The sequence below is a fragment of the Choristoneura fumiferana genome, chromosome 17, assembly GCF_025370935.1.
Source record: "Choristoneura fumiferana chromosome 17, NRCan_CFum_1, whole genome shotgun sequence".
Taxonomy (NCBI): domain Eukaryota; kingdom Metazoa; phylum Arthropoda; class Insecta; order Lepidoptera; family Tortricidae; genus Choristoneura; species Choristoneura fumiferana.
In genome coordinates this window covers 8,723,688-8,742,234 of record NC_133488.1, presented here as the reverse complement: position 1 = coordinate 8,742,234, position 18,547 = coordinate 8,723,688, and the positions used below count along the sequence as shown (strand labels likewise).

General features: G+C 40.5%; 2 protein-coding genes across 2 annotated transcripts in view; both read right to left on the bottom strand.

Moving 5' to 3' along the window:
* Positions 1-3,555: 3,555 nt before the first annotated feature.
* LOC141437099 (uncharacterized) lies at positions 3,556-6,164 on the bottom strand. The gene is made up of 4 exons (XM_074100324.1): positions 6,105-6,164; positions 5,796-6,019; positions 4,592-4,875; positions 3,556-3,898 (listed from the first exon to the last, which is right to left on the bottom strand). The coding sequence occupies exons 1-4, from the start codon at positions 6,162-6,164 to the stop codon at positions 3,714-3,716; spliced, it is 753 nt and encodes a 250-aa protein (XP_073956425.1). The 3' UTR covers positions 3,556-3,713.
* The window catches only part of LOC141437356 (NFX1-type zinc finger-containing protein 1-like), a 28,470-nt gene continuing 15,853 nt past the window's right edge, over positions 5,931-18,547 (bottom strand). The window contains exons 16-22 of the mRNA XM_074100663.1: positions 11,624-11,752; positions 11,000-11,122; positions 9,635-9,793; positions 9,182-9,422; positions 7,149-7,311; positions 6,125-6,237; positions 5,931-6,019 (exon numbers count right to left, since the gene is read on the bottom strand). Coding sequence (XP_073956764.1) covers positions 6,186-6,237; positions 7,149-7,311; positions 9,182-9,422; positions 9,635-9,793; positions 11,000-11,122; positions 11,624-11,752 — 867 coding nt within the window. The 3' untranslated portion in view covers positions 5,931-6,019; positions 6,125-6,185. The remainder of the gene's footprint in view (positions 6,020-6,124; positions 6,238-7,148; positions 7,312-9,181; positions 9,423-9,634; positions 9,794-10,999; positions 11,123-11,623; positions 11,753-18,547) is intronic.

Sequence of the window (18,547 nt, the reverse complement as noted above, 5' to 3'; positions counted from 1 at the left end):
CCTTTGCCGCCCTTTTATGACAAGCGACATGACAGGTCTTGTTTGTTATACGTAAAATACCTACTCATACTCACTTCTACGAGATAAGTCCATAAAAGTTAATATACTGAATATAGTTTTCTATTAGTTTGATAAAAATAGGTATACAAATTAAGTGGTTAAGTTGAGCTAGCGCTTAAGTTGAGCTTCCGACTCGCACTTGGCTGATTTTTATGAACACCGGTTCAAGTGCTTATACGGTTACGGAATTTTAAAATTTAATAGTTTGCCATGACGCAAGTGCTTGTCAATGACGTTATTCCATGCTGTATACTAAAAGACCAGTGCCTCAATTGTTACCGCGGGGCAAATTATGGAGGTCACCTGAGGTAAATGCGTCACTGTATTTTTTGAATTTCAAATTATGAAGTATGTATTAAGTATATTGAAATACTCTTGCGTTTTGTGCTTTATACAACTCTTTACCATTAAAATTTCTGAAGTTACTTTTTTGCTGCACGACAATTAAAAGATATACAAGCATTTTTTTTAAAAAAGGGATTTTAGACGCTTTTTACCTCAATTTGGGAAAATGCATCTTTTTCAAATTATTATCTAACGTTTGGGATTTCACCTCAAAACTTCATGGCACGTGTTCGCAATAATAATATCTAGAAGATATTATTAATACAAGAATCACAAACCGCGAATAATCAACTGAGACCAAAAATAGTATAATTAGGGAAAATGCGTCTTCATTTACAGACGCATTTATCCAAAGCTAAATAAATACCACAGGTTGCAACATTTTTTAATCTACTTAAAAAAGAGGAGGTTCTGAGTTAGTCGGTTTTGTAGCTGATTCAATTATTATTTTATAAATTTTTTTGCTCTTCAGTTCCCGTGTGTTTTTTAAGGCAGTTTTGTTATTTACTTAAAAATAATCTACGATTCGACCGATTGAACTAAAAGATTTTACGATTGAAAGAGTGAGATGAAAAGTTTAATTAAAGTCCATTGTTTAGACATTAGTCAGTGAAAAATTATACAGGTAAATAATATACTTACTTTACATGAAAAGTTGTTAAAATTGTTAAAACTACATTATAAAAAAACGGTTATTGACCACTGACATTGGGGTAAATGCGTTGCATAGACGCAATACCTCAAAGATATACTGACGCATTTAGCAAAGTTTCAAAAATAACTTGCAAAGATTTTAAATGGAAATAATTCTAAAATGTAGCATTTTTATTGAAAATTTAAAATTCAGACATGTGAACCAACTAATACTGATCATGTTTTAATACAAATAAACACCAAAACCCTATAAAAAATGAGGATGTAAATGGATTTTGTTCACCCTAACTCAAGCACTGCCAAAACTCTGGTGTGGTACCAATTTTAAAATTGCCGACATCTTGAAAACGATTCACTGAGACGCCTCTATGTTACGGGTTGTTCTCCAAATGTCAATGTCTATTACTAGATGGCAGGAGCTGTTGTAACTCAACGCTATTTCAAAGATAACTCAAATAAACGCAATAACCCATAGTCGCTTTTACCTCAGGTGACTTACCTATAGTTTTCCTCCCCAAGGGAGTTATGACTTTAGTTTTAAAAAAACTTAGTCGGTTACGTCATTTCAGACTGAAGAGGTTTCAAGTCAGCCAACGTTTTATTACACCTTTAAAACTTAGATATACAAACCTATTTTACACCATAAAAATTTGCCATGCTTCATGAAACTTCGTTATTTTTATACATTGAATTTATATCAAATTGTTTTTGCAATAATTTTAATCAATATTTTTTTAGCATGTTGGAATAATCTGGCCACCATTCCAAATCCATTTCGAATTCTAAGCTAAACACGGTTCTTAGTATTATCTATGGTAGACGACTCGAACAAAGTGACAATCAGGGGGGGGGGGGGCTACTAACGAAATTCGAAAATCGAAGTTCATATCGTTTTCCTGACGCTAATATTATTTAAGTAATACGAGAATGAGAGGGACGGTACGATACGAACTTCGATTTTCGAATTTTGTAGTAGCCCCCTATATTGGCGGGTAGCCATATTTTATTTTACTTAGTTGTTTTCATAGCGTTTTGCTTTTGCTGAGCTGTGAAGTGACACAAAACACAAACACACACAGACACAATTTTTTTTTGTATTTTTTTCTCGAAATGTGTACCTATCACGGGCCGTAAGGGGATTACAAACTCGGTCATTAAAGCCCTCCGTCGGGCTTCGAATAAAAAGCTCGTTAGTAATACTTCTTGCAACTAGGTTACAAGTAATTAAAATACTTATATCTATCAATGACTCATAAACGTTATAATGTAACATAAAACTTAATTGAACATGGCATAAAGGCCATAATGCGACATAAAAGTGTCCATTGTATTTGTAGTCAGTATGTTTACGCCAGATCCAAAATTAACTTCAATAAACATATCTACGTACGGTCATTATGATTTATGACACTACAATCACATGCCATAATCAAATAAGTTAAGATAACGAATCGCGAAAACGTGAGAAACAAACCGGGACAAAAAGAAGTCGAATCATACTCAGTGTAGGGTTCCATTCTTAAAAAAAACACGACGTGAAGTGAAATAGCTTACAAACAAAAGAGCATAGCACTTACGTCCTTTTGATTGACACGTTGATTTTTGCTGAAAAAGTGTTTTTTTTTCAAGTTCTGTTATTTCTTTATTTAACACCCAAACTAAGTAGCAGCCATCACAAATCACTTCAATTTTCATCAATATACGTGTTATAGTTTCTGAGTAAAATGCCTGTGACATAAGGACGAAACTATAAAGGTTCAATTATTGTCATTTTGACTACGGAACCCTATTATAAAGTCCCATTTCTAGTTATTTTGGATTGTTATCATATCCACAACATATCTGTATCGTATGACACGTGCATGTATCGTATTGTTTATTTTAGCCCAGCCGGCGTTGTGAAACGCGACACGCACGTACGTACACGTATATCGATAAGTGACAAGCAATTACGTTAGATTTGATCTTGAAAAGCATTGATACTTAAATTATCTAAATCGCTATTTATCGATTGTGTTGCATTTAGCGTATATGTTTACATTCAAAATGAGAATAGTCGCTGTCATTGTCACGTGTTTGAGACTGGAGTAGGTTATAGAAAAAGTAGGTATGCATTATTATACTATTTGACATTTTTGTCATTACAAGCTTTTATTTAAATTGCCCCTGTTTGTTTTTAGGTGAAATCTTGCAACTCATACATCATTTGACCCTCATCTTTTTAGAAGTCAGAGTCATGGCGCCGATCACAGATATGGCCGGGTCAATATGGGGTTTTTGCCGAGTAGGGTTTGGGACCCATCGGTGTCAAGAGGTGTTCATCTTCAACCGACCGTAAAACGTGTCATACTTCCTAGCGGTGACATCGTATGGAATTCAAACTCGCGTCAAAAAAATGCAAGAGAAATTTATTAAATTGAATGCTAAAAAAAAGTCACCGCTAGGAAGGATACTTTCTGGCGGGCGCTGTATATTCCGCTATGTAGCAGNTGGGACGCTTTCAGCAAACGTGTAACAGGTGTTGCTCAGAATTATATCCAACTGAATGATGGAATTGATGCGCCTCAGCTCATTCCGTATGTCCACCTGCTGCTGTTCACTAATCTTTTTCGTATTAGTTGCAAGGACGCTGCATAACAATTTATTTTGAGAGTTTAACTGCGATTCAATTTTGATACCTTCGCCATCTTATATTTCATATAATAATTGCCGATGATATCCAATGTGTTAAGGTATACGTCATGCATTTCCAGTTGCAAAAGAGACACGCCATCCTTCTTTTGATACGACTTGATGATGTTGAAGATAATAAAACAGGCGTTATTAAATTCATTGTTACCTGCAATATAAACAGAAATAGCCGGTGAAACTGTGTAGGCTTGTGATAATAGATGATCAACAGTACCCCTCCTTGCAGTCGGGTAAAAAAAGGAGCAAGAGTTTATTTAATTAAAATAATTATTACCTACCATAAAGATATTTTTGGATATAAATCTACATAACTCCTAACTACAATTGAACGATGTACCTACGTATAAATTATAATATGTATGTTCTGAGATCTTGTATGTGAATCAAACGATTTCGATGAAAGTTGCTTTAAATAATATAGGGTTTTCGGGGGCGATCTAGCCAGGTCTCATCTTTGAGACAACATAAACAAACACCGACCGAACCAAGCTCGGTTTGCCATTTACTGATTATTAGGTAAATTGCAGGTGGTAGGACCTTGTGCGTGCAAGGTCCGCCCGGATTGCTACCACAATCTTGCTCGCTAATCCTGCCGTGAAGCAGCAGTGCTTGCACTGTTGTGTTTCGACGTGGAGAATAAGACAGCCATTGAAATTACTGGCACTTGAGGTATCCCATCTTAGGCCTCTAGGTTGGCAACGCATCTGCAATCCCCCTGGTGTTGCAGGTGGATGGGCGGTGGGGATCTCTTACCATCAGGAGACCCACTAGCTCGTTTGCCATCCAGTCGAATAAAAAAAAATACAATTGTGGAAATAGTGAAATATTTTTGTTAACATACTTTTTCCAGTTGTTATATAAGTCGCCACAAGTTTTTTAGCTGTCTCCAGCATTTCTACTTTTTTCTTTCGTCTTTGTTTAATTGTGCCATAAACTTTCTCTTTAATAGGGTTGATATCATTTTTTAGAAGTTTATTTACTACATTCTTGTAGCGGTAGGTGTTTATTATAGGTGTGCGGCAAACCAGGCACTTCTTTATTTGGACTTCTTCCTCTTCACTTTTCATGTGACTGTCGAGGTTCCGCACGTCCACTATGTGCGGGCAGTCTTGTAGTTGAACAAGCCTAAAATGCAGAAAACGGACTGAATAAGTTACTTTTGAAATCGTAAGAAACAAAGGTGTAGCCACGGTGGGGTAGCATCCCGTTTCGGTCTGCAGTGCTGCGGTTTTTACCTTTGATTGTAGACTCTTACCCCCTTATTCATAAAACTTAACAAGCCTATGTTAACTAACGAATGCTTTGTCCCTTTCTAACAAATACAAATGTCGAAGTGACAGATAAGGACAAACGAATTTTAGCGGCATTTTAACTAAAATAGGTTTGATTGTCGTTTATGAATAAGGGGGTAAATTTGTATCCAAAAAACGCAAGTAGGTACGCTTCATGCGTTCGTCGCTCCGCACACCGCAGCGGGATGTGGCGGCAGTGTGATAACCGCCTAAATCTATTACTGTTTTTTTAGGGTTCCGTACCTCAATAGGAAAACTGAATCCTCATAGGGTCACTCGTGCGTATCTATCGTCTGTCCGTCTATCACAGCCGATTTGCTCCGAATCTACCTACTGGACCGATAGAGTTGAAATTTGGTAAAAATTAGTGGTTCAGCACGTCGGTGGCCCAAAGAAGAATGTACACCATAAATAAAAAAATTAAACATCGTTACTTTAAACGAGTAAAAGAGAAAATAAAAAAAAGGTTTTATTCAGTTTTTTTTTAATTGCATATACGAGTATGTCACATTTCGTTTCGTCTACTTAAATATCTAGCGGTTCAGGGTAGGCACCGCTTCCAAGGTTTCATGTGGTTTCATTCATAAATTTCATAATAGATCATATGTATATTTCCTGAGTAAAATATTTTGACAAACATTACGTGGGTATAAACTGTAAGAGTTTCGTTTTAGCATTTTTTTCTACAAACCCCTTTAAAAAGCTTTATAATAGATAACCTAATAGGTACCTACTGCAAAGGTAGGAACAAACCTGTCATCATCGTCGTAGGGGTCGCCGAGCATGAATGGGTTGGTGGGGAAGTGTTCGGGGTCGCAGATGCGGCAGGCGCGGGGGCAGGGCTCCCCGCACAGCCCGCGGCAGGGGTGGCCGCAGGGCTGCAGCTTGCGGCAGGGCTGCTCGCACGGCGCGCGTGCGCACTCTGCGCTGCATATGCGCCTGCAGCAGGAGTGACGGCAGCGGCGCACGCACGGCTCCTGCACGATAAATCGCTATACAGTACACATCGATACCTAAGTACAGGCGAAATACAAACTGCACGCATACAAAATATCTTTTTACAGAAAATAAAAGAAACATACCTTGCAGGGGACGCAAGGTGCGCCACATAGGCGGCCACATTGAGAATGTTGGCACTTCACCTCACAGGGTTTGGGGCACGGGGGGGCACACTTGGCTGCACGGCTCCTCACACCTGCGAAAGGCGACATCCCACTTATAAAAATACAAATGATTTCTCAATACAATTAAACATACATAACATTTATCTATAAACACAACAAAGGCCTCCCTCTTATAAAGTAAAATGGACACAAATTAAGAAATAAAACGTCACTCCTACAAATTTTCTTCATATTTAGAGCATCATTAGTCCACTTCTACTAGGTACCTAACTACTTATATCAAAACTATTGAGAATATTAGACCCGTGAAAATTGCATGTGAGGCGTTATTAGCCGAGGAGACGATTCGTGGACCGATCACACACCGACTACTCACTCATTTACACTCTGCTACTTCTTAGTCGGTCGATAAGTACAACTTAGACTTTTGGTAAATAGTAATGGTTTTTTTAAAGGGCAAGTGTTCACCAAAAATTCTGTTGAAATCATATTTAGCAGAGGCTGGGCAACAGAACGTGATACCGCATTTTGGTGTAGCAACTTCGCTCCAGGACAGAAGCAGGCCGGCAACAACTGACCAACAACAACGACCAGTTCAACTGTGAATCGGGCACGGATAAGAAAATTGAAGTGTTTGGGCAGGAGCACCAAAGTTCGCAAACATTTCGCTAGTCATACCGTAATGTTTGTCCGAATCATCGTTTGTCATATTTTTTAGTAGTAAACTGTAGGTTAGGTAGGTTTGTTTTATAAAAATTCTGAACAATTTTGGTTCTAGAGAAAAAAGAGTTGTTTAACAAAAGATCATTCTGACAAACATTACATTCAGACTTTCAATACGAGTAAGTATGCGAGCTGATATGGACCCGTTTGGAGTTCAAGATGAGTCGCGGAGATTGTCTAGGAGCGGAGTACCTAGTTGTGATAATGGCGAGGGATTGAGATGGAGAGGTAGTCAGATGGTGTGAGGTGGCGTGGTTACCGGTGTCCGCAGATGTTGAGCTGCTGGCAGACGGCGGCGCAGGGCGCGTGCAGGCGGCCCTGGCGGCAGCCCGCGCACGTGCCGCTGCACTTGTGCCCGCAGCGCAGCGTCGCACCGCATAGCGCCGTACAATGCTCCAAAAGTTTCTCCGGGTCGATTACATCTTAGTAACAAATAGAATAAACGAGTCTACACTTGAAAGGTTTAGGTAATTAAATTAGATAAAAAAAAGTTTATTTTTATTTAGAATTCTTCACCATTTTTGAGAAAAGCATTATATTTATTAGTCTCTCGTGTAATAAAAATTGCAGGCTTCTTTTTATTATACGGACTCGCAAGCTCGTCCTTTTAATATTAATTCTCAGCCAGCAGTTGCCTACTTCCATGCCACGACAATAATCCCACTAATATTATAAATGCGAAAGTTTGTAAGTCTGTTTGTTTGTTACTTCATCACGTCTAAACCATTGAACCGATTTATATGAAATTCGGTATAAAGATAGATTGAGACCAGAAAAGGACATAGGATAGTTTTTATTCCGGAGAATGGCATAGTTTCCGCGGAATAGCGATAAACGAATTCTACGCGGACAGAGTCGCGATAAACGGCTAGTCTACTATAATATTCTTGATTGTGCCTAATCTGGCCGCTGAAGTTTGTTTACATTTAGTTAATTACCTAAACATTTCAAGTATATAGTAGGCCCAGTGAATCCTGGCAGTAGCAATGTTAAGCTTACTTACCTACTCTGTTTTAGCAACACTAAAAATCAGTACTGTACAGATGTATTGAATAATGTTTTGCCATCGTATTTTTCTAAAAAGTTCGTTTTTAACTAGCTATCTCAACTAGCTTACTGAAGTTTAGGTACTGAAGCCAATTGAGAAAGCAAGATAAATACGACCGTTTCCGACAAAATACGATGGCAAAACATTATTCAATACATCTGTACCTACAGCTTGCCCATAAAGAGTAGAAATTAAAAATTGGCAACACTGTAGTGTCATCCCTTTCAAACCAGGGAGCAAAAAAAGGGAGGACACTACAGTGTTGCCACTTTTTAATTTCTACTCTATGGGCAAGCTGTACAGCACTGATTTTTAGTGATGCCAAAACAGAGTAGGTAAGAAAGCTTAATATTGCTACTGTCAGGATTCGCTGAGCCTACTATATACTTGAAAGATTTAGGTAATTAACTAAATGTAACAAACTTCAGCTTACAGAAACATCTGTAAGTACCTATGCGAAATGAACACGATAATGTAGAACGACATTTTTAAAACATTCGTACCCAGACCCCGTATTTTTTTCTTCAAGTAAATTATTAAGATGCTGCTTTGACAATTTCATTTATAAAAACGAAACTTTAGGTAAATAAATATGCATCTTATTATTTGATCATTGATACACATACACCTACACAGAGGCGTCTTTAGCCCATGTAGCAGCCGTGTGCAATTATTATTTTAGCGCCATCTAGGAAGCGCACGGTCAAAATGGAATAGGTACTAAGTGTGACACAGTGCCGCGGCCGGCGCCCCTAACACCGCTGCGCCCGTGTGGGACGCACACCCTGCACTATAGGTAAAGACGCCTCTGCACCTACTACACCGTGGTATTTTTTCATTTCCGTTAACTTCGCAAGGCGGGTCAGTTCAGTGATAGAAATTACCTACCTGGTAATTAACTTTATGCCCATATATATTTATTCCGCTTTTTTTCTCTTTTTACATACATGTAATAACTTCACACTCATTTTAACCAGAGACACATAAGAAAGATATCATAAAAACTCACTTTGTGAACCCAATTTTGTTAGGTACACATGTTTGAATTAAAACGGACACTAAAAAAACCGTCATAAATTAGAAACCTTTACACCGTTTTAGTGCGCATAATTAACTATCTTAAATCTAAACAGTGAGAGTTAGTGTCATAGAGAAATAAACTTTATTTGACTTGTTAAGTAAATTATCAGGACATGGCAAGTTCAGGAGTTGTGAAATACCGCATTGACATTATGTAAACTAACCATTCCTCATACTCCGCAACACGTCGCACGGCAGTTGGACCTCGTGGCCGCAGGGCGAGTCAAAATTGCGCTCCATGATCTTGGTGCACTTGGATTTATCGCACGGCTGGTCACAGCGGCCAGGGCAGACATGGCCACACGCCATGACGCGTTCGCATTTACGCATGCAATGCTCGCGGGTCGGGACTATTCCGCAGTCAATTTCTATTTCATGGCCGCACTCGGGTATTATCTTCTTTACCTAAACATAATTCGTAAAGAATGTTAAGATTACATAAAGAAGATAAAAATAAGATATAAATAAAATACTAATAAATACTCAATTTAGTTGCTAAATTTGCTTGACAATCCCTAAGTAAGTACTAGTGCATTAAATATCCGCATCGAGATTTACTTTATTACAGTGCGTGACCAAAAATTCTCCAAGCTAGTATAGTAATTCTGTTCTAGTACCTTTTGCTTGCAGTCTCCGCATTTTTCGAAGCAGAGTTTTTTGCAGAAGTGTGTGCAAGGCAGCGAGCGAGCACACTTCTCGCGGCATGGCGTCGCATCCACGTTTTTATGGCACTCCACCTTTGACTTGTGTTTGCACGAAGATCTCTTCTTTACGACCTGGTAGGAAATGTAATCCCATCAAAAACACAAATGTGAAATGAGAGCCAAGTTCACGCCAAGTTTGCTTGTGATCTCATTTCACATTTAGATGTTTTGATGGGATATTTTTAGTTTTTGTATATAAATATACAAAAATGATCCGAATTCATCATAAATATTTTTTTATTTGTAAATTACTCTATTTTCCCACAATATTTCCCAAATTAAAATAACTTTGGAAACTATCGAAACCCCGTAAAAGTAACAAATTTGGAGTTGAAATAAAAAATACAAAAAGACTCCAAAAAACCAATCATAATTTGGAAACTATGTTTTCTGTCACCTAAGTTTAGATGTGTCACTAATCGGCAATACCCTAAAATTATAATACCTGTCCCCAAGAAATATATTAAGTCACATCATATTAATCAAAACTGTCCAAGTATGAGTCATCAGTACCACTACCATCAGTTTACAGTGAGTACTCTATAACGACAGCGTAAATTATTTGTAGAGGTGCTGTACCACTACTTGTGCCATGAGTTTACAGTGACCGTACTCGATAGCGACGGCGTAAATTTGGTACAGAATAATGTAAGCCTGTATCGTAAATTATAGTTTGATTAATCACCAAAATAATAGATCCTTCACCTAATAAATAGATCTGTTTCTTAATTAAATGCTTCTACCTTTTCTACTAGCTAGGTCTGGTTAGGTACGACGACAAGCGAAGCGAGGAGGAGTGTTAGGTAGCACTGCGACCCTCAGCGCGCGAGCCGAGCGAGCGAAGCGATCGTGCCGCGGTAGCTACCGGCGAAGTGCCAGAACCGGCCATTTTTGCTTAATACTTACGGCATAAAACTTCGTTATTTTAAATTTATTCAAATTGCCAGCCATCATCACCATCATCATAATCATCATCATCACCATCAACTTATACGAAACCCAGAGAAAGGGACAACCGCATGATTTAATAATAAATATTATTTTTCAGTGATTAAAAATTATTTTTAGGTAAACATTTTTATATTGATGATTCGGTTGGTTGGACTTATTTTTTTGAAGTCTACTATTTTAGGAACAAATATTATACTTATATTAGTATTATTATTAGGTCACCGAAAATGCATTTATTAGGTGATCGATAAAATCATACCCAATAACTTTTAGTTACCGGATACTAAGGCGGAAGTAAGATCTCTGGTTAAGTTAAATGGTACGTACCTGAACGTTGCAGTTTATACATGGTTCGAAACAAGACCTTAGGCATTTATGTGCTCCCGGATCGTCTTCCAAATTCGCTGTGCAACCTTTTTTTGGTTTCGGGCACTGCTGCATGCAAGTATACTGCGGATTCAACATAAAAACCTTTTAAAGCCGGTAAACGTAAAAAAAATTGATCAACGTTTGTTTGGCTTAAATTTCTATTGCGACTATCTACCAGCAAAGTATCTTTTGATTGATGTTTGAGTTTGTAAACTTGAGTTAATGGTTTTAATTTCAACTCGATACCTGCACGCGTTCCCGAGATAAAGGGTTTTGACAGACGGACGGACAACAAAGTGATCCTATGAGTTCTGTTTTTCGTTTTAAAGTACGGAACCCTAAAAATTACGCTCGTCTGGCTTCACCATAAGGCTCTGTTTCCACCAAAGATGTGCAAGAATGTGTTGCGAGGAATGTGCTTTTCATGAACCAATCATTTACCTATCCCCGCAAAGCACATATACTCGTATCTGGTGGAAAAAGCTGAGCGGAGCGAGGCTAGGTCAATGAAGCGTTCTATTGGGTAATGAAAAACATATCCTCGCACATCTCTGGTATTTATTCATAGGTAACGTGACTTACACGTTTGTGTTCCGGATCGTCTTTGACGTGACATTTGCGTCGGCAAACGTGTCCACAGTCGAGTCGATTGTTTTGGCAATCCTTCGTGCATCTCACGTCCTCTAATTTCTTGGAACACTGTTTTTCAACCTGAAACATTCTTATGTTTTAGGATCTCAGTAAGAAGTCATAAAAAGTGTTTACTTTTAATTCAACACAGCCGCAAAATTACGTTGCATGTACTAGAATGATAGTTTGATAGCATAGTAAATACTAGCATAGTTGTTAATATTATATGTTTTTATTAAAAAATAAATTTTAGTACAAGCTTTTTTGCTTACTGTAGGGTAGGTACTTTAAGTTGCCATCCTACTCAACCTACATATAAATACGATATTTCAAGTTGATCCAAACACTGGAAGTGGGCTAAATTTAACTTCTAGGGTCCCCATATATAAGCTGACACTTTCTACTTAGACTATTCTATTATATATTCTATCTATCATCCATCAGTGCCCATACTCGAACTAACAGGGTAATTTATCTCAAATCCGCATCAAACTTAGATTCGATCGTTCATAATTGGTATCATCATGGTAAAAAAAAAAACATATCCAGTTAAAGGTTTCCGTGGCGTCAGGCCGTGCGACACTTTTAACAACGCGGTGACGTCACGGGCCGCCCTCTCCCGAAGTTTGACGCGGCTTATCCTATCCTATTACAATTTTTTTTTAGTTTTATTGACAAGTGAAAAAATACGTAGTCTTAGATCCGAACTAAGTCGAACTTCACCGGTCTGATAATAGAATGAAACAATTTTATAATAAACTAGCTTTTGCCCGCGACTTCGTCCGCGTAGAATAGTAACTTTGGTAAGTATTTAATTTATTTAGGATACCTATTCTGCCAATAATAGCACATAGAAACTTCTACGGTTTACTGAAAATAAGTAATCTATTTTAATACATTGCTATAAATATAAACAATTTTTTTTTGTTTTCCATCCATCCATCCATGCTATGGTAAAACATAAATATTTTGCGGGAAGCCACATTTTAGCAATACGACGTGTATTCTACCCTGCCAACACAAAAGGAGTACTTTAGCAAGGGGAAGTGGCGGGAAGCGACGATTTAAACCAGACGTTACACGGAAATAATGTTTATTACTGAGAAGCGATTACAGTAATTAAGAGAAAGCCTATTACCCTAATAAAGACACTAAAACGTCTCAACGTAGGAGAGAGCGCTTAGCGTGCTGTATTAGGTCCCTAGAATTCGATACAGACACGATTGTTTCCTTGGACCTCATTATTCTAAATCTACCAAACGTTGGCGCGATTTAATTTGACCGGTGGCGCCATCTCTTGGCGCTTCGGGAAACACTGCGTGTGGTATCTGCCGATGATTGTCTAAACGGGGTTAACTAGCGCCATCTGTTGGCAGCGTAGTGAATGTGGTATTACAGTCTCCCCCTCTGTCCGCGAAGTCGCCTCGACGAGGGTGACAGAACTGTATTTCTATTGACGTGCTCTAGCTGGTGGTCTTCCACGTGGCCTAGTAGCAGCCGAAGTTGTTTTCTTACTGTTTTCTTGTTTCTTTGGCCTGCCTCTCTTTCTAATTGGAAGCGTGGGTTCTGGTATGGTAACACCTTGGGGTCGGTATCGAAATAATGCTGAAGCGTGATAAATGCCAACAGGCGTTTTCGTATTCGGATTTGCGATTTCAAATGAGCTGGGGCCGTGTCGACGCACAATCGTGTAAGGGCCATCGCGTCGAGGAGCCAGCTTTGCGCTAAACCCTTGGTTGGCTTTACTCAGTACGTGAGTGTTGACTAAAACAAGGTCTCCTGGTTGATAATCAGGGCAAGGTTGTCTCTTCTTATCCACATATTCCTTCCTTTTCTCTTCTTTTTCATTCTGTATCTCCCTAGCTCTATTTAATGTGTTCGCCATCATGAGCAAGCGTGGAGTCACTTCTTTGATAAAGCTGTCATTCTCCACTATTTCTCGAAGGTCATGGTTCACGTCGTCCGGTGTTCTCAACTCACGTCCGAACGTTAGGTACGCGGGTGTGTAACCAGTCGAGCAAGACTTGGCTGTGTTCATTGCGAAGCGGATACTGGGCAACTTCTCTGCCCATGTTAGATGGTTGTCTCCAACTAGGATAGCCAACTGAGTCTTCATATCCCGGTTTTTTCGTTCGCACGGGTTAGTCTCAGGATGATACACTGGGGTGAAGCCATGTTTGATGCCAAGGCAATATGTCAGTTGTTGCATAACACTGCTGACGAATTGACTGCCGTTATCGCTGAGAAATCTGCGTGGTGTGCCATATCTTAGTATGATCTCGTCAAGTAGAACCTTGGCGCATTCCTCTGCGGTGGCTCGTTGCAAAGCAAATAATTCTACCCATCTTGTGGCAACATCCTCTACTATGAATATCCAGTTGTGGTTATCTGCGGTTCGGGGCAACGGCCCGAATAAATCAAAGGCTACCACTTCAAAACGTTGATTTTGGGCCATCGTTTGGAGTAAACCAGCTGGTTTTTGATTAGTAGGCTTGTACCGTTGACACTGGAGACAATTACGGACATATGTTTCGACTTGCTTTCTCATGCCTTTCCAAAAGTATCGCTTCGTTAGACGATCGAGCGTTTTGTCTGTGCCATAGTGTCCGGCAGTTGAGTCGTCATGATAGGCAGCAATAATATTAGCTTGTTCTTGTTTCGGAATGACTAGCTGGCTGCCTTCTATTTCAGCCTCCGGGCTATAGCGATATAAAAGGCCATTGTTCATAACCTTTACGACTCCAATATCTAGCTTCTTCTTCGTTAGTGTTTTCGAGACTCTGCACTATCTTCACAATGTCTGCATCCTTGTGCTGTTCCTCCCTTATAACCTCTTTGGTTTTTGCGGGCATATCCACCACTACGGTACATAGCCCACACTCCTCCTGAGTTCCAGGTTCACAATTGGGACGTGATAGAGAGTCAGCGACAACATTAGTCCTTCCGGCGATGTATTTTACGGTGATGTCATATGGTTGTAAAAGTAGGGCCCATCGGGCCAATCGTCCGGACGGCGACTTCAATGACATGAGCCATCGAAGAGCTTGGTGGTCAGTCATAATCGTTATTTTACCACCTTCAACGTAGCCTCTGAATTTTTCGACCGCCCAGACAACCGCAAGGGCTTCGCGTTCTGTCGTGGAATAGTTGCGTTCCGCCTTGGTAAGGAGTCTACTTGCGTATTCCACAGGGTGTTCTTTATCCCCCTCCCCCTGGACGAGAACTGCACCAAGTGCATAACTGCTTGCATCTGTTTTGATGATGTAAGGCTTGGTGTGGTCGGCTTGGGCTAAAATCGGAGAGGTTGTTAAGAGCTCACGAAGTTTTGCAAAAGCAGTCGTCTGCTCCTCTTCCCATTTCCAAGTCGCATTTTTTTTTGTCAGGCGCGTCAGTGGCTCTGCGACTTTTGCGAAGCCAGGTATAAATCTCCTATACCAAGAGCACATTTGGACAAAAGTTAAAAGATGTTTCAAGTTTCGCGGTGGCGGCGTGGCCAGTATAGCACTAACTTTTCCCGGATCCAATTGCAGCCCATCAGGGGTAATATAATGACCCAAATATTTTATTCTGGTGCAGCAAAAGTTACATTTCTCTCGATTCGCCGTCAAGTTGAATTCCCTGAGTTTGGTGAAAACATCTTGCAGATCTCGAAGATGGTCCTCAAAAGTGGCTGACATGACAATCAAGTCGTCCAAGTATATCAATAATTTGATATGACTGAGCGTGATGCGAAATCGATCCATCATCCGCTGGAATGTAGCTGGAGCGTTGCGAAGTCCGAATGGCATTCTTCGAAATCTATATATCCCGAACGGTGTAACAAACGCAGTTTTATCCCGATGATCTTCTTTGACGCTGATTTGCCAATACCCAGCACGAAGGTCTATAGTGCTCATAAAAGGTGTAGGCTTGGCACCGTGGAGCAGGTCGTCGATTCTTGGCATAGGGTACGCGTCCGCTGTGGTTACTGCATTCAGCTGTCTATAATCAACGCAGACTCGTATACTGCCATCCTTCTTGGGGACCATTACAACGGGGGCAGCCCATGGGGATGAGCAGGGTTCAATAATATTCTCCGCAAGCATGTTACCTATTTCTTTTTTGAGGATCTCAGTCTTAACAGGAGATAAGCGATATGGCGGTACTGAGATTGGCTTGTGGTCTCCTGTCTCGATGGCATGTTCGAAGCCTTTCACTGGTTCTCCATTAGGTGAGAATACGGTTCGATTGTTGTCAAGAAATGTTGTCAATGCCTGGATGTCGATTGATGCTATCGAAGTTTTCCTTTTTGCTTGATCCGGAAACAGCGCTCTGTCATATTCATCCAAATCATCTTCTTCATCGTAGTTCTGGAGGCTGCTTATAGCGTCTCGATACAGGGCTTCCAGGATTGGCGAACGATTAACTGGGCATGTTATATGAGGCCTTTTCTTCGCTGAAGCAGATGGATTTACTGTTTCCAAGGATTCTGGAGGGCTATATGGGCGTGTACTGACATTTTCAGTATTGCTGGCTTCCGGTAGAGAAGGTGACAAGGATATATCGTCGGTGTTCATCATGGTAGCAATGTTTACTTCGTTGAATGTTGCGAAGCTTTCTTGGAAAAGCTCGAACTCTTCAGAAGGTTCCTCTAAGAAGTGCCAGGTACATTGAGGCAAATTGAGTACGATGTGGGCATCTACTAAAAACCCAACACCAAGGAGAGTACGATTGCTTCGGGATTCCGGTAACACCAAGAGCGTTGTCATCACGGTTCGGTTATAAATTTTCACCGGAGCTCGGGTAACCAGCACGTTCTGTCGTTTCTGAACACCATCAGCCAGTGTTATCCCAACTCCCAATTCCTTGAAGGCGTAACCTTTACTTCGTAGTTCGCAATATAAGGAGTATGACGCAATACTTGATTTAGCGCACGTGTCGAGATACGCTGCACCGGATTTATCGCCAATATCAACGTAAACTATGGGTCGATCTCTGGCATCGGTCGTTGTATCGACGGAGCAAAACTCAACATCTGGTTGCCTCTGTGTGTGCCTGCTGGAGTGGCAGGTTTGGCAGTTGGCTCGAACTACGCCAGGCGCACCACAGCCGTAGCATTTCACCTTTGGTTCCGACGGTGATGGGAATTGCGTAACTGCTTCGGTCCTAGTCGGTAGTTTCGGTAAATTGTCCTTCTGAGCTAGCTTTCTACAATTTTCACTGACATGACCGTAGTTCTTGCAATACCTGCAGCGTGGTTTGCGTGTTGATGCCGACTTGTTTTCAGGTTTTGGTTCAATTGTCTTAACCTTTCTTGAAAGCACTTCATTGCTCTTCTCCATAAGGACGTGCTCAGCTGCAAGAGCTGCCTTCGATAGGTCCTTAAAATCCTTAATATCAGCGCGTGGGACTTTATCTCGGATATCTAGGCGCAGCAGACCGTATATCATATCAAGTTGTTGAGTCTCTGTGTGACCTGGCTTTGGTAATTGAGAGAATAGCATGCGCTTGCGCCGTACAAAGTCTTCAGTTGACATGTCTTGCAGCTGTTTCTCCTGGGTGATATCGGAGTATAATAAGTACGGTTCGCGGATTGGTGCAAAATTTTCTCGTAGACGTGTTTCGAAATCTTGCCACGAAGTCACGTCGTTTTTTATTCCGAGCCACCAGACTCCAGCTTCGCCTTTGAGGAGAATGGGAAGTTCATCCAGTGCTGTCCTGTCGCCGATGTCGCAAGACCGCTTATAGATGTTCACAGCAGATAGGAAAGCTTCCACTACTTCAGCGTCTTTCACACCGTTGTAACTATAATTGCAGTTGGTGAAGGAGCCCTTCAGTATTGTGGGTGCAGGAGAAATCTTCTCCAAGAATTGCTGGAACTGTTCCGGTGACAACATGCTGTTATGCTTCGTCTTGATTTTAACAGTCGTCGTGCGTCCAGAACGAGTAACGTATGTAGGTGGTTTGTGCGAACTTCCGCAACCTCTTCCACTCATTAATGTTTTCGTAGGTGCGTCGTCTTGAGTAGCTCGTAGCAGACAAGCGGGATCCGCAGCGCGCGTAGACCTGCTACGAAACCCGTAGTCCTCGTTGCACGTAGCTGACGTCACGTGACGGGCCGAACGGAGGGCGCCACTTTAGCAAGGGGAAGTGGCGGGAAGCGACGATTTAAACCAGACGTTACACGGAAATAATGTTTATTACTGAGAAGCGATTACAGTAATTAAGAGAAAGCCTATTACCCTAATAAAGACACTAAAACGTCTCAACGTAGGAGAGAGCGCTTAGCGTGCTGTATTAGGTCCCTAGAATTCGATACAGACACGATTGTTTCCTTGGACCTCATTATTCTAAATCTACCAAACGTTGGCGCGATTTAATTTGACCGGTGGCGCCATCTCTTGGCGCTTCGGGAAACACTGCGTGTGGTATCTGCCGATGATTGTCTAAACGGGGTTAACTAGCGCCATCTGTTGGCAGCGTAGTGAATGTGGTATTACAGTACTTAATTCTTCATATTGAACTATTGACACCTTTATTGTAAGTTAGGAGGGTAGTATTATAATTAAGACGGCATTTTTACTAAGCATAGCTACACATATTTCCGATAAATATACTTATAAGTTATAGTAAATTTCTTTGGAATTCCTTAAGAACTTTCATCCCCATATTTTCAAGTATTAAATGGGTCGAAATTTGAAAAGCACCGGAACAAATGTTTTTTAGGGTTCTGTACCTCAATAGGAAAAATGGAACCCTTATAGGATCACTTTGCTGTCCGTCCGTCTGTCTGTCTATCAAGACCCATTATCTCGTAAACGGGTGGAGTATCGGTATCGAGTTGAAATTGAAACCCCAAACTCAGGTCAATAGTCCCGAAAGCTGTGGAAAAATCAA